The 14245-nt window shown below is 40.1% G+C and overlaps 1 protein-coding gene across 18 annotated transcripts in view; it reads right to left on the bottom strand.

The window, feature by feature from the left end:
- dmd (dystrophin) overlaps nucleotides 1-14245 on the bottom strand; it is a 167528-nt gene that overhangs the window by 112779 nt on the left and 40504 nt on the right. For all 18 annotated transcript variants that reach the window (XM_057026113.1, XM_057026114.1, XM_057026123.1 and 15 more), the window contains exon 2: nucleotides 8121-8182. In XM_057026113.1, coding sequence (XP_056882093.1) covers nucleotides 8121-8182 — 62 coding nt within the window. The remainder of the gene's footprint in view (nucleotides 1-8120; nucleotides 8183-14245) is intronic.

Raw genomic sequence — 14245 nt, 5'->3', positions numbered from 1 at the left:
CACGATAATAAGGAACTTCATTTGAAGTCCATCAATTACTTCATCTTCATTTAAATTCTACAAATGATCTTTGCAGTGAGGTGTTTTATTAGAAGTGTCAAAACAGATTTTCATTTGTGAAAAGCTCGGCCAATTTTCAGCAATAGTTGATTTGGTGAGGCAAGGGGAATAGATTTATTGTTCAAACTCTGGACCTCAGTGGACCTCAGTGAAACATTCGAGAAACCGTGACGAGAAAATTCAGAGAATGAGAAGAGAGTCGTGCTGCTTTTCCATATCTTTGCTGTGCCACCAGTCTCTTTTTCTGCATTCATTATTGATATTAACAGAAAAAGAACCCCCTTCCCTTTACATCAAAGAGGCACCAGCAAAAGTATGCAGGGAAAAGAATTGGCCCATAACTGGAAGAATCACAGCGGAGAGGGAGAACTGAAAAATCCCTTACCCCTATGCACACATTTGGTCATCAGTCTTCAGCGTTATCAGTGTTTTCTCCATGATTCTCTTGTGTTTTTACTCATGCCCCCACCACAGAGACACAGACACACTCACATGCACGCTCGTACACATCCTTTTTCTCCCTCTGACTATCTTTTTGTTTTTCATCCGTCTGCCCTCAACCTGTGCCTCTGAGCAAGGTGAGGAGACCTGGTGTTATTGAGTCATTTGCCACACTTCTCTGTGCGTGCGTGCGTGCGTGCGTGTGTGCGTGTGTGTGTGTGTGTGTGTGTGTGTGTGTGTGTGTGTGTGTGTGTGTGTGCCTGACGGGAGTAGACGCATTACTTCAATGGTTTGTAGACGAGACAGTCTGTGGGTGTAGATGATAGGTAAAGATGAACATGGAAAAAGTGCAGGAAACAAGGCGCAAGCACATAAACAGATGCATCCGTTAGCATTACTGCACTGGGAAAACAGATGTGCAAACAAACACTCTTTATTTCTGCAACCTGCCCACTCACAGCTGATAGAAATTGCTCTTTTTGTCCATTTACTAAATGAGCTGCTTCATTTGCTCGTATAAAACACATTTCTCTGGAACTGATGGTTTTGTAATTATGACTCTCTCTAAACTCAGCTGAAAAGTGCACGTGTGCTGCAACAAGAGGGTCAAACTTTTCATCACAACAGGTATTATCAGAACTGATGACACCAGAGTGACTCCCCAGGACTGTACAACACAGGCAATACAAACATTTTCCATGTCCTAATTGTATCCCATTCTTTCTCATGAACATGCTTGCTACTGTAATAGACTGCAGTGTGTGAGGTAAACCTGGACTACCCCTTCCTTGATGGGGAGTCCCATCAAATTATATGAATTAATATGTGATGGAAAATGGAGAACCTCAAGGCTCTCTTACGTGAAAATAACATATACTGTAGCTTTAGTGCACTGGTGCAGCATCAAAAAAAGAAAGCTTTGTCAATGAATTGTACAGAGATCCCACATTCCCATCTTTACTAAGATTACGCCGAAAAAATGATATGAGACTGACTTTATAAAAGGATACACAGACACACAGAGTTGTTTCTATTTCAGACCAACAAAAATGAAAAGTCTTTCTCAAGCTGAACTGTATAAAAGATGCTACAGGCTACACCTGACGCACTCACCACGTTGCTTCTCATAGCGTCTTCTTTTAATCAAGACGCACTTGAGAGATATGCACAAACAAACACAGAACTTGACGTTTTCACCGCCTGGCTGTGCTGTAGCAGAGGCTGGAGGCAGGCGTGCACGCTCACACACCAGCTCCTTTCAGGTTGCAGCTGACAGTGACAGTCACGAGTACAATCCTTCCTGCTGGGATGTGACCAGAATGCTTACCTGATTCCACCAGCAAATTTGGTATGTGTGTTTCAATCTTTTAATTACCCCCAGACAAAGCATGATTACGCATTCAGACTCAAACAGAGTCTTTTTTAACACCTTAATGGCCCGTGTCAGTCCTACATGTAGGACTGACAAATTTGGTGTGAACACTAAATAAAATCCTTTTTTCTTCCATTTATGCTGTTTGTGTATTGCAGAGCTTCTCTAAAGCTCCACTGGCTGCAAACTGATTCTGGTTTGTTATCATATAAACTTCCTGTAGTTGCCATGTTACAGGAAATTAAACAGTACCAATGCCACACAATCTCACTTACACCCAAATTTGATAATACTATGGTTAAATAAAAGGTATTATGTGTAAATATTAATATAATAAAAGCTCATTAATATGTAGACTGCAAACAAAGGGAAATACACATGACTTCACCTACTGGTTGCTGGTACAAAGATTAGGGTTCAAAACCATTTAAAAAAAGAGGGTAGTTTAAAAAAAGAACAGGACTAAACCAATATAAGCAGTAAATCTAAACAATTTTTGGTATCAAATAGGCTGTGGTATTAAATGATTTGTTTAAGCCCAAAAATCATTATGCTTTGTGATTTGCTTCGACTGAAGATTGTTTATAAAATGTGGTAGACTGGAGTTGAAAAAAACCTGTAGTAATAAAAAAGGCAATGTTTCCTAACGTGGGCGGTGGTAGCTGCGCTGAGAAGTGGAGGGTTCTTGATTGAGTACCGGAGTGGGGCTACGACCAGCAGGGGAAGGGCCAGAACACCTTCAGAGCACCTTCAAGGTGCCCTTGAGCAAGGTATCGAACCCACAAATGTTCACATGGGACCCTGCGATGAGACGGCGACTGCAGAGGAGGACCTTGCCTTCGCACATGGTGTACGTGCACCCTCCCCGTGACTCCAATTGTAAGAAAGTTTTCAAGAAGTGCTTTCTGAAAAAAGTGGGTATGCAAGTCAGAAAAGGAAACCACGATCCAACAGGAACTGAAAGAGATCAGGGTCATGAGACTAGTTTGAAAGCTTTATAAATTTCAAGCAAGGACATGATGGAAGCTGGCTTCATGGTCAATTTGTTGAATAACAAAGCAGGGCCAGTAAAACTTGGGAGAAGTTCTCTTTGATTGTGTAAAGTTGAGGATCTCTGGACCAGCAGGAAGACCTTTGAGGTCTACCATGAATTTGAAGAGTTTCCTGATTTGCCCAGACTGCGTAGCACCAACAATGCTGAAACCAGTCTAACAGAATGCATCCTTGGATTTCAATGACGTGATCAAATGCTAGCACACTACTTTAGTGCTAACATCTTCTTTTGGCAGCCACGGAGGCGTGAAAGTTTCTTGAAATAAATAAAATCATCACTGTCTGATTGAAGTCTGTCAGCATGCCTGGGAGGTGTAGTCACTTCTAATGTCATTGACACACACCAAGCCCAACCTTTTAAAATCCAAAAACCCTAAATTGATTTTTGCAGCGCAGCTTCGTAAGCACATGAAAACATGAGAGATTTTAAAGGTTTCTCCACATGTAGAACAGGATCTGCAGACTGCAATCAGCACTTTCAAAGAGAAGGAATTTAAAGTATGTTTTCAGTGATATTTGGATTTATTTTATACAACACATGCTCAACTAAATCACAAGTTTCCAACAGAATTTGTCCCTCTGTTGCACTGACTAAACAACATATTCTTTCTATGAATTTGTGAGACACTTATAAGATCGGCTGAGTGATTAGTGTTATGAAAAAGAAAAAAACATGTCCGACAAAACCCCTCAAGGTTAAACAAACATTACTGTGTTTATATTATCATATATATTAGCCTTGCAAGAAAGGCAAGGTGGATTTGCGAGATTACTTTGAGACCGTGTTGCTGGAGGGTACAAAATATTTAGAACACAATTACGGAGAAATTTCAGTTCATACACAGTGAGCATCTTTTCATGTATACGCTCACATATTGTTCTTAATGCATCTTTAATGACCTGTGATGGATCCTCAACAGCAAAGGCCTAGGTCTGCAGGCAGAGAACACCTCATTTAATTAATTGAACGTGCTGGCCTATGGATAGGATGCAGGATATGGAGCTGTTATTCCACACAGGAGTTAGGGGAAAAAACAGCACTTTAAGGATTGCTCAAAAATAATTAAAATATACTCAACGGGCAAATTTTTTTTCAAAGCCATGAACTCATAGCACCTTCATTATGTATGTAACTGAAGCCTGCAAATAGGTTATTCATTAGAGGACCTGAGGTGATGAAAGAATTCAAAGGACAAACTTCACCCATGTCTACCGGTACTTTCAAAGTATTGCTGCAGTATCCTGTTTCTATCCAGCGTGACTTAGATAAGACACAAATGGAATCTTGTGATCTGAGGTTGTAGAGGTGCCTGTCTGGAATGTCTTGAATTATTTGGAACGGAACATTACGCAGCTATCTCGGTTTTGTTTTTTAATATGTAACTTTTGGGAACACAGCCTGAGATCCAATGGAAGCAGGACCACCCAACCCTCTCTCTTCCTGTCTGTAACAGTGAGATGCCCAAGTAAATGCTTGTTTTTCAGTTTATCATTTAATGTTACATTGGAGGAAAACTATTGCAATTAAACTTCTTTGGATTAAGGATTTAGACATCTAAACTACCAAGGATAGAAAAAAAATGCATGAAAAAAAATAGAGGTAGAACCTCTACACACAATTCTGGGAGAAGCAAAGAGCCTCTGCTGTTCTGCCTGTGCAGGTTATGTTTACTTCCACTCCAAAAACTCAAACCATTACATGCAGTACAAGTTCTATTAGCATTTAGATTTGAAGTCGCTACAAGTTCCCATTCTGAGGTGATGCTAGTCGCCCGTGTCACCCAACAGAGTGTGTGCTTTGAGTGCATACACAGATCACCAGAGCAAATGATGACATGAAGTGCTGACACAGGAATGAAATCAAGACTACACGTCCTGAAACTGACCAACAGGAAACGTAAGGGGAGACAAAGAGGAGACTGTTGAGCTTAGACACAAGAGAAATAGAGGTAAGGCGAGTATAAACTTCACCTTTACAAAATAAAATTCACACATTCACATAAAACATTCAAACAGGCTCAAACTTGAAATAAATATGACATAGTTCACACCCAGATCTGGGGGTTCACATCTGTCTGCAGTTTCAGCTGCTGGAGCAGGTTTTTATGAAAGAGCTTCCATCATAGAAGCAGACGTTAATGTCTTTTCTAGACCGTCTCACTGTCTTTTCCATATGCATGTGAGTGACCTGCAGCAGTGCAGTAAACATTATTAGAGTTTGTTTTTCTTCCAACTTCAAAAGTGTCTTCTAGCACATTTTAGTGCACATTTCCACCTTTGCCCACAAACAAAAACCTTAACTGAGGGGAAAACATTTTCAACATCACTGAGGTAAGAAGGAAATGCAACTGCAACATAAAAAGGACAGAGAAGGGTGATAAGCAGCCTAACTTTCTTCAAGGGCCAACCAGAAATATGTTTAAGCTTTGAGGAGTTATCTTGTTAAACACTCTCCTGCAATCCCCAATGTCACCTGACACCAGATGCACCTCATATGTGCTCAGACACAAATATATATCAAACGGATTATTAAATTATTTTTTGGTTAGTTTGGGTTTATGGGAAGTTATTTAACGTACATAAACGCTATATAAAAATATCATGATTAAGATAGTCACATTTTTAAAGTTTTTCAAATTTGGATCAGGTAATCCATTAAACTGAACATGGAACTAATTATGTTACGATGCCATTCATGGCATAGCTTCAACACCTATCTAGTGGACAGCACATCAGTCGGATTCTGATTTTTATCTTCATTATATCTGCACATCAAGATGAAACAGCATAACTTTCAGTCAGTCACATTTGGACTACTCATGCTTACTCAGAGCTAGCAAAACACTCAGCATATCCACTAATTACAAACGTTAGACACACACAATGTTTGGAATTAAATAGACTCATCACTTCAACAAAATGAACTATTGTTTATGAAAGTTCTACAAATTAAAACTACTTTTTCGGTGTCAGATGAAGACGTGAGGTATGCAATCCCTTGTGTCGGTAGTCCAAATCACTCTAAAGCCTTAAGTAACATAAAGCATTCATAAAACAAAAAAATCTGTCAATATAGCCATAATTCAGAAAGAGCTTAGCAAAAGCCTCCATATTATAGCTTGAGTTTAAACTTGATCATCTGTGCGAACATTTTAAGTTTTAAGGTCTAATGACACTTGTTTAATGTTTTACTCAAGAAAATACCTGGGAAGTCTTTATTTGATCCCCATTAGGTGGGTTTATTGCAGTTCAATATGGCCTAATGAAAAAATGGTGATTAGATGCTGGTTCTTCACCAAACTAAGCCAATAATCTGCTTGTATGTTTGCTAATGAAGGGTATCTTTCATCATCTATGTAAGCAGCCAGGCTGTGTTAACATAAGCTGCCATTTTAGTCAGTTAGCTAGTAAAACAGGCTTCGAATTCTACATATAAATTTACAGCTGAGGAGCAGGTCGGCTTCACCCTCAGGAACTGACACTTTTTTAGAATATCTTTGAATTATCTTACATCTATGCTGACTTCACTGCCAACTCTATTTTTTTTAATGGTTTAGGTATATTCTGACTATACTTAAATATAGTCAGTGTGAATGAGGCTTTGGGGTCTCAGGTGTTTTATTGATGTAAAACTAATGAAAACAAGGCTTTCTTTCTTTCTTTTTTATATCACACTCTATGTTAACCACTTCTATGATAGGAAATGTAAATAATGAAAATAATATACAGTAAGAGTAGCAACAGTAGGATCATGTACAAAGGAGAAAATGATATATAAATAATGCAAGAGGAGCCTTGGTGGAATAGGATCAGTTTCTGGTACTGTAGAACTAAGTAGCAGCTGTGGCTGGGTAATAAAAACAAGAAAAAGCTCCGATTCCTGCCCTGGTGACATATCCACGTATATTCCTGAAGCGATGCTTTTTATGGGTTGCTGAGTAGCAAATTGCAGTTAAAATCCGAGCAGACTGCTTCACTGGCCTACATCTCTGTCTTTTTCATCCTGAACACTTCCTACTCCTGTTGTCATCAATCCTTCTATCTTCTGCGTCACCCTCCCTGACAGTGAACGTGAACTTTTGTTTTCCTCTCTCTCTTCTTACCAATATTATTTTGTCTCCTTGTCTCCTTGCCTACCTCCTTTCATTTTCTCCCCTGCTCGAATCCCGTTTTCTTCCGTCTGATCTCTCATCTCCTCCTGAAACCTGCATATATGTGAGCAAATCATGTTGCTTCCTGATGTTGGATGGATGAGAGGAACTCCTGCTTATTGCTCCCTCTTGGTGGATCGGGAGGAGATGAGAGTAGCAGTAAAACAAGTTAGAGTAAAGACAAAAAGACAATGAGTCTACCACAAGTTAGAACTCGGTGAGAGGGAAAACGTTTTTTATGATGACTTGGCTTTCTTTGGAAGTATCTAGTTAAATACAGTTTTCTGGTAAATAAAGTAAAAGTTTACATGGAGTCTTGTATGTCGTATAGGGAATAATCAATATACTGTGTTTTCTATAGAGGAGATTCAGAGACCTTCATACCCTAGAGCAGTGGTTCCTAACCTGGGTTCGATCGAACTCCAGGGGTTCAGTGAGTCAGTCTCAGGGGATCAATGGAGGTCAAGACACACACCCAACTCATATGATCCGTGGTGACACCCCCCGCTGGGCCTATCTGTGCTGCAGGGAATTTGGTGCGCTCAGTAGTCCACTTGTGACTGATGGTACATGGTGTGATTTCTTCCTTAATATTTTAATCCCTTCATACTAACTGTGTCGAGCAGTCGGACGAATATGTACACTATAGATTCACATGTATAACGGATGGGAGTCAGCGTCCTAACTGAATGATTTGCGATGCCGAGTCCTCACAGCATTGTACAAACTTGCTTCGCTGATCACCAATTTTTTGTGTGAAAATCCTGTTTTGCTAGTTTTGTTCTTCAAAAACAGTGTTGTCAACAGCGTTGCACGGTTCGTTATGTGTCCGTTTATGTAAAACATACCTATGCCCTGAATTTGAAAGAAATCATATTTTATTTTTCAATAAAAAAGGGTTTGGTGGATGTGCATATGAAAGTGGTGGGGTTCAGCACGGTGAGCAACCACTGCTCTGGAGAAAGCGAGATTTAACATAGTAACAGTTCACCATCAGTGAACTTGCAATGAATCATGATGAAGATATACGGAAAAGATCTTACCTTAGTCAACTGTGAGTTTACCCATTTTGTGAAAGTCTTCTTCTGAACATCTTCTCTTTCATCTGCAGGAGGATTAAAAGGAAACACAGTTACCTCCGAAATCTGTGTATGAGTGTGTGTGTGTGTGTGTGTGTGTGTGTGTGTGTGTGTGTGTGTGTGTGTGTGTGTCCCAGAGCACAGGTCATGTAAGATCTAGTGCAGCACATCAAAAAGAACATGAAAAGGCCACACATGTGCTTTGAAGAGCTGGAGCACATATCAGCCCCTGTGACTGACGAACAAGATGTGTGCGACTGTCTTTCTGACAGGTGAAGCTAAAATTGATCTGCACCATAAGCACCGATCCCGGTGCCAGTTCTCCTTTCTACCCCTTCCACTTCCACAACACTTACCCCTCAACACAGAGTAAAGAGGGGAATGGATCAAAGATACGGGACACCACTTGACTACTTTTGCGTCATCAAATATGTTCTGCTACATCAGCAAAAGCAACAAGGCGCAGTCAACATGCCCTCCTCCATAAACAGTTGCCAGGTTTCTGGTGCTGTTTGCAGGGATTTTGCCATCGGTGCTGCCAGTATTTAGTTGTATTAACAGATGTATTACCTCATTATAACGATTGGTTTTAAAATACAAGTAAGAATTCAAAACATGGATGAATATTAATGTGTAGTAGCTAACCCTTTAATATGAGATTTCAAAAATATAAGCGTTGTCACTGTTAAAATCAATAGCTGCACATAATTACATTTACGAGTTTCCATTTATTGCCCATGTCCCGCCATCATGTCAGTGAGCGCGGTGTATCGGGAAAAACCCTCTATGCCTTTGTTTCATGTAAAGTCTTGGTTTGGCTTCGCTTCAGTGGCTGCGTAGCCCTTCCCCTTAACCTTAGAGAATCCTGACACCTCTTTGCTTGTTGTGAACTTGCAAAACCAAGGAAAAGAGGTATGATAGGGATTTAGCCTTACTCATCTCAATCTGTGTAAACTGCAGTGCATGTGGACTGAGAGGAGTCATTCAGCACAAGTCGCAATTGTCCACCAGCTACCCAACAATTTGAAAATCGTTAAGGTCATTATACTCAATGTGGAGCCACTTGCTTTTAACTTAAAATGAACAAAACCAGATATTGACTGAAAAATGCTACATTATTTTCAATGCAGCTGTTTCTTAGCTGCCATTACTAGTTTGGCCTGAAACTGCCATTTTTAAACTACAGACCTTTCTGGCAAGGCATTAAATCGCTCATAATCTTGGCAATAAACATCCCTCAAATGGCCTGAAAAATGAGTTCTATTATGGGAAAAAGTACCCTAAGCTGAGTGTTCATACATATATTAATATAGCATTGAAATAAATGTCAACACTGGATGGTACACAGGGTTGTATAAGGTCATTTTCTATGGCCTCAGCTATGTTATAAAAGAAGAGCAGGACGAGGGCAGCATTTATGTGTCACTGGCCAAGTACTTTTAAAATGTTTTCATTTATATTTTATGGGGCATCAAATATGAAAGTAGTAGTAGTACTTATTCCTAAATTAGTAGTAGGTTAAAAATCCTCATTATGGAGGGTTTCTGAACGGTTTTTATGTGAAGGATGTTCCTGCAAGGTCTCCAATCAGATTACAACTTTGTTTTTATCTGTTTTTAGCTAAATGAGTGAAACTAAAGGAAGGTTTGAAATGGAATTCCCATCTTGCCTGGAAGCCATTTTCAATGAAGGACCCTTGTAGATGAGGCAGCTGTGCGGTGTGGCGTGAGACGTGCCTTTACAATCAATATGACAACCTGCTGACTTATAATAACACCTCTCCCCCACCTCGATCATTTGGCTGCAAATAGGGTCACTTCCCATTATTGCAGATAATAAATTACACTTTCTTCCAGAAAGACAACATCAGGTTAAATATTACACCAACCATGCTCACAGTTCTCTTCCAGGAAGTGTGTGAGTGTGTGTGTGCCAATACTCATGTGTATGTGTCGGTGTTGACGCGAGCCAGGCATTGACTAATAGTGCTGAAAATGAAACTTCTCCATTAATTAAAAAGGTCCCACATTGAGTCGCACACAGGTGAGGTACTGGACACACACTGACATACACAGGGAGAGGAAGAGAGAGAGGAAATGAGTGAGAGAGAGAAAGACAGAGAGAGCATTAAAGAGAGAGAGAGAGAGAGAGATGGACCAGTGAGCAGTGAAGCTTGAATGAAGCAGAAGCTGTAACAAACAATCTCATATAAATCAGGTAATCCGTCTCCAATTGTGTGTTCAACATAGTGTGTGTGTGTGTGTGTGTGTGTGTGTGTGTGTGTGTGTGTGTGTGTGTGTGTGTGTGTGTGTGTGTGTGTGTGTGTGTCCAATCATGTAGGATTTATGAGTTCTATTAAAGATATCAACAATCATCCTGTTTTGGAGAAACATGGGTTGGTTTTGAAGGGGGTGCGCTGCAGTATATACTTTTAATGAGCAATGAGAGGAATATATCAGATTTATTTTTGCTTGCTCAACAGAAGTTCATTTGAGTGCAACTGCTGGATCATCTCTTCTCAACCTCCTGTTCCTTATTGACTTGCTGGGACAACATACAACAAATCTTTCCTGACATTGCAGTTGCAGTATTTACACTTCAGTCCTGATATTTCAATACACACACACACACACACACACACACACACGGATTCCCCAAAAGTTGGAATTTAACTATTAAAGCAATTTTAAGAAGCAAAACATCAATCAGTTCAAATAATCTGCAATTCCCTTAGCGGGACGCCTTCCACAACTGTTGTCCTGCTTTTAAATCTGCTACTCAAGATTAACACTAAAATCCTGAGGTCCTACTTTGCATTCTCATCAAGATGATCTCATTTGGCTTCAAGCGCAGTGGGTTTTTGCTTCTTTAGCATGTATTTTGTTGGTCCTCAATGTGAGCATATTACTCTGTATTAGACCCTGTGTGCAAAGTAAACTGTGTGCTGTCAACTGAAATGAGGGAATGTGTGGAATTAGCAGGGCGGACAGGAAGACCGAGGCACGATCGATAGTCCATTTAAGCAGACCATTGTTCTGCTCCCAAAACCTGCGGTGGCTCCACACCCACCCACAAGAAAAGAAGTTATGCATGGACACACACGGATACACACTGAGACTCACGGTCTCCTCACATCATCTACATGCATCCCATGAAAGAGGTGCTTTTACTAAGTTTTAAAGCAGGTAGCACAGACAAAAGAAACAGAGGGAATCTAGTGCAGAGTGGAGAACGGGCAAAAGTAGAAATGGAAGCCCTGGGACCTACTGGACATGGTGTGAAGAGGTAAAACAAGGAAGAGACGAAAGTGAAAGGACAGCAGATGTAACACCTCAAAGAGGTTTCAATATTAAATATCTCAGCTACAGTTTAAAACAAACAGACAGTTATCAGATATGAATACATCATCTGGAGCTTCAAAGACATCACTGAATCAGCAGCTACTTTGTGTTCACACACCCGGTTTCAAAAACAAGCAAGCCTCTAAACACGAGACTGACTGCTGTGTTCAGAATCAACCCTCCACTTGATCAAACCACAGTTTCTCAAATCTGCAAGCTCAAGTCATCCGCACTCATGCTGAGCAGCATGCACCAACTGCCTTTCATTTTTTTACGTCACAAAATGAATTACTCGCAAAACGAAGCTCCAACAAGTTGTTGACTTGTTTAAAAATCAGGTTGGAAGAGTTAGAAGTGAAGAAAAAATATATATATTTCTTTTCATTTTGCAGCATTTAACTCTGGGAGGTTGAAAGGACAACAAGCCAGCAAGGAATGCACTGACAATAAAGTAAATCTTTCATGTAAATCAAAGACTTATCGAGTGGGACACTAAAGTGCTGAATGAGTGATGATCAGTACCTGGGACAGTTCCAGGATCAGCACTCTGGACAGCTCGTGCTGCAGTCGATGGACCAACAGAAATAAAGGTGATTCATTGCGTTGTTGTACCACAGCTGCGGGCGGAAAGCTCAACTGAACTGTTGGGATTAATGTTGGCTTAAAAACAACTTCATACAAATAATTTGAAAAACCGTCCCTCTACAATTCTAAAGGTTCAATTCAACACAGATCGCAAAAATGAAAGGCTGTAACGGCCTTTGTCTTTTCCTTGTGTTTCCAAGCAAAATAAAAATGAAAGGCAGAAACCAAAAACAAAAAAAGCAGCACAGAATTTCTGGAACAAAGTAAAAAGTTGGGGGGAAAAAAACCCTGAGCTTTATATTCTGATAATATTGGTTGATTATTCAAAACACACATTAACTGATTCTGGCTGTTCGACTTCAGCGTTTGACATCATTTATAGTCCTATAGTCGGGGGAGGCTTATGGGAGATGAATGCTTTCCTTTTAAATGTAATAAGTTGAGTGTATTATAGGTGGGTGGCACAGTATGGAGTGACCTTAGTGTGAAAATGAATCAGGGTCATTTGCATTAAACCTCTTTAGTGGAACACTTTATTTCCTTTTTCTCAAAGCCACAAAGAAAAATAACACAAAGCATTTGTAAGCATGGCTGAAAATGGGCACGTGTGAATGTTGAATAGGCCGATAACAAAGTCTGTTGTGTTTACAAGGCTCTAAGCAGTCCCTCCTACCAGATGGACATTAAATCTTAAAGGTGGGAAAAAAGAAAACCAAAGTAATCAAACGGATGATGCGCCTGTATCAGGCAACAAAGCTGCTGCCTGGTTAATAGGTGGGAGTGAGATGTTGGATCCACAAAACGCATGTTTTCAACCCATCAGTTTCATTGCTAATGATGGAGAGTGAAACTGGAAGGCTGTTTTGATCCATCCAGGGAGCCAGCTGGAGTCTGGCAGTAGAGCGCATACAAGTACAGAGGCTTGGCAAACAGCTCCACAAAGACTGAGGAGGAAAAAACCCTGAGTTCCAACCTCCTGTAAGTACACAGACCACGGTCATCAAATATGGAGGAGGACAAGCTCAAACATACACAAGCAAGACAAAATAATCTTTAAATACCCACGGCATTAGAGCCTTCTAGTAGTATTTAACTCATGGTTGCCAAAAGAGTTCTAATATGGCAGGAACAGTTTTTGAGGTGGACTAGACATTTTAAACTGCATAAATGCATTAAGTAAATAGAATGTTTATTTTTTTATCACTGCAACAGACATTATTCATGTCTGTTCTATAGACCCTTATTTCCAAAGCGAAGAAAAGGACAAAGATAGTGCTGCTCATGAGGAGAATACAAAGACCTGGATACAATTTCAACTGCAGCCATTATATCTTAGGCATTTAGCAGATGTTGCAGTGGAGGGTCAGTGCATCAGTCACCATGACTCAAGGACTTATTTAATTAATTTACTAAAAGGTAAATTATAAGTTCGGCAGAAGGAAAAGATAAGAATTTTTGTATAATGGAAAATGTGTGCTAGAAATGAAAATATAGAACTGTCAAAACACTGGAATCCTCCTGCTTGCTTTGCACATTTGAAGTTAAATAAACTTGTAAAGATTATTGAATTCAGCGGCTGGACGCTATGATTCAAATTATGCAGTTAAAAGACCAAACTTGCAATAACACCTTTCTTGGTGGATGAGCCAAGATCACATTCAAATGAAATAATTAACCGAGTCTGACATTTAGATGTCACCAAAGCTTAAGCAAAACCTGTGATTATTGTCCTAAATTGAATTGGCACTACATTTGAGAGACAGACAGGTTCATGATACTGAGCCAGTCCACCACGGGAGGTAGTAAAGAATCACCACAAGTGCAAATTAGTGATCCATCTCTGTTGCTGGCATGGCCCTAAAAAAAAGAGACATGTTTGTTGCTGTTTTGGCACTTGCTGCCTAGCAACGGTCACAGCCATTAGCCATGGAAAGGAATCTGAAACCAAATCCAATCAGATCAGGTCATTACGGAGAGATGAGTTGGAGAGGAAGTGATGGAGAGAGGGAGATACTTGGCAGAAAGAGGGGGGAGAGTTGGGAACAAATAGAGAGAGGGAGAGGAAAATGTGGACAAAGAGATGGAAGAGACAAGACGATGATTTGAAAGTGAGAGACATGGATGATAAGTCAAATTCAATGTCAATTAATGCGCGCGCAACAT

Source organism: Takifugu flavidus, chromosome 3 (assembly GCF_003711565.1).
Source record: "Takifugu flavidus isolate HTHZ2018 chromosome 3, ASM371156v2, whole genome shotgun sequence".
Lineage (NCBI taxonomy): Eukaryota > Metazoa > Chordata > Actinopteri > Tetraodontiformes > Tetraodontidae > Takifugu > Takifugu flavidus.
This window is presented reverse-complemented; position numbering and strand designations above follow the sequence as displayed.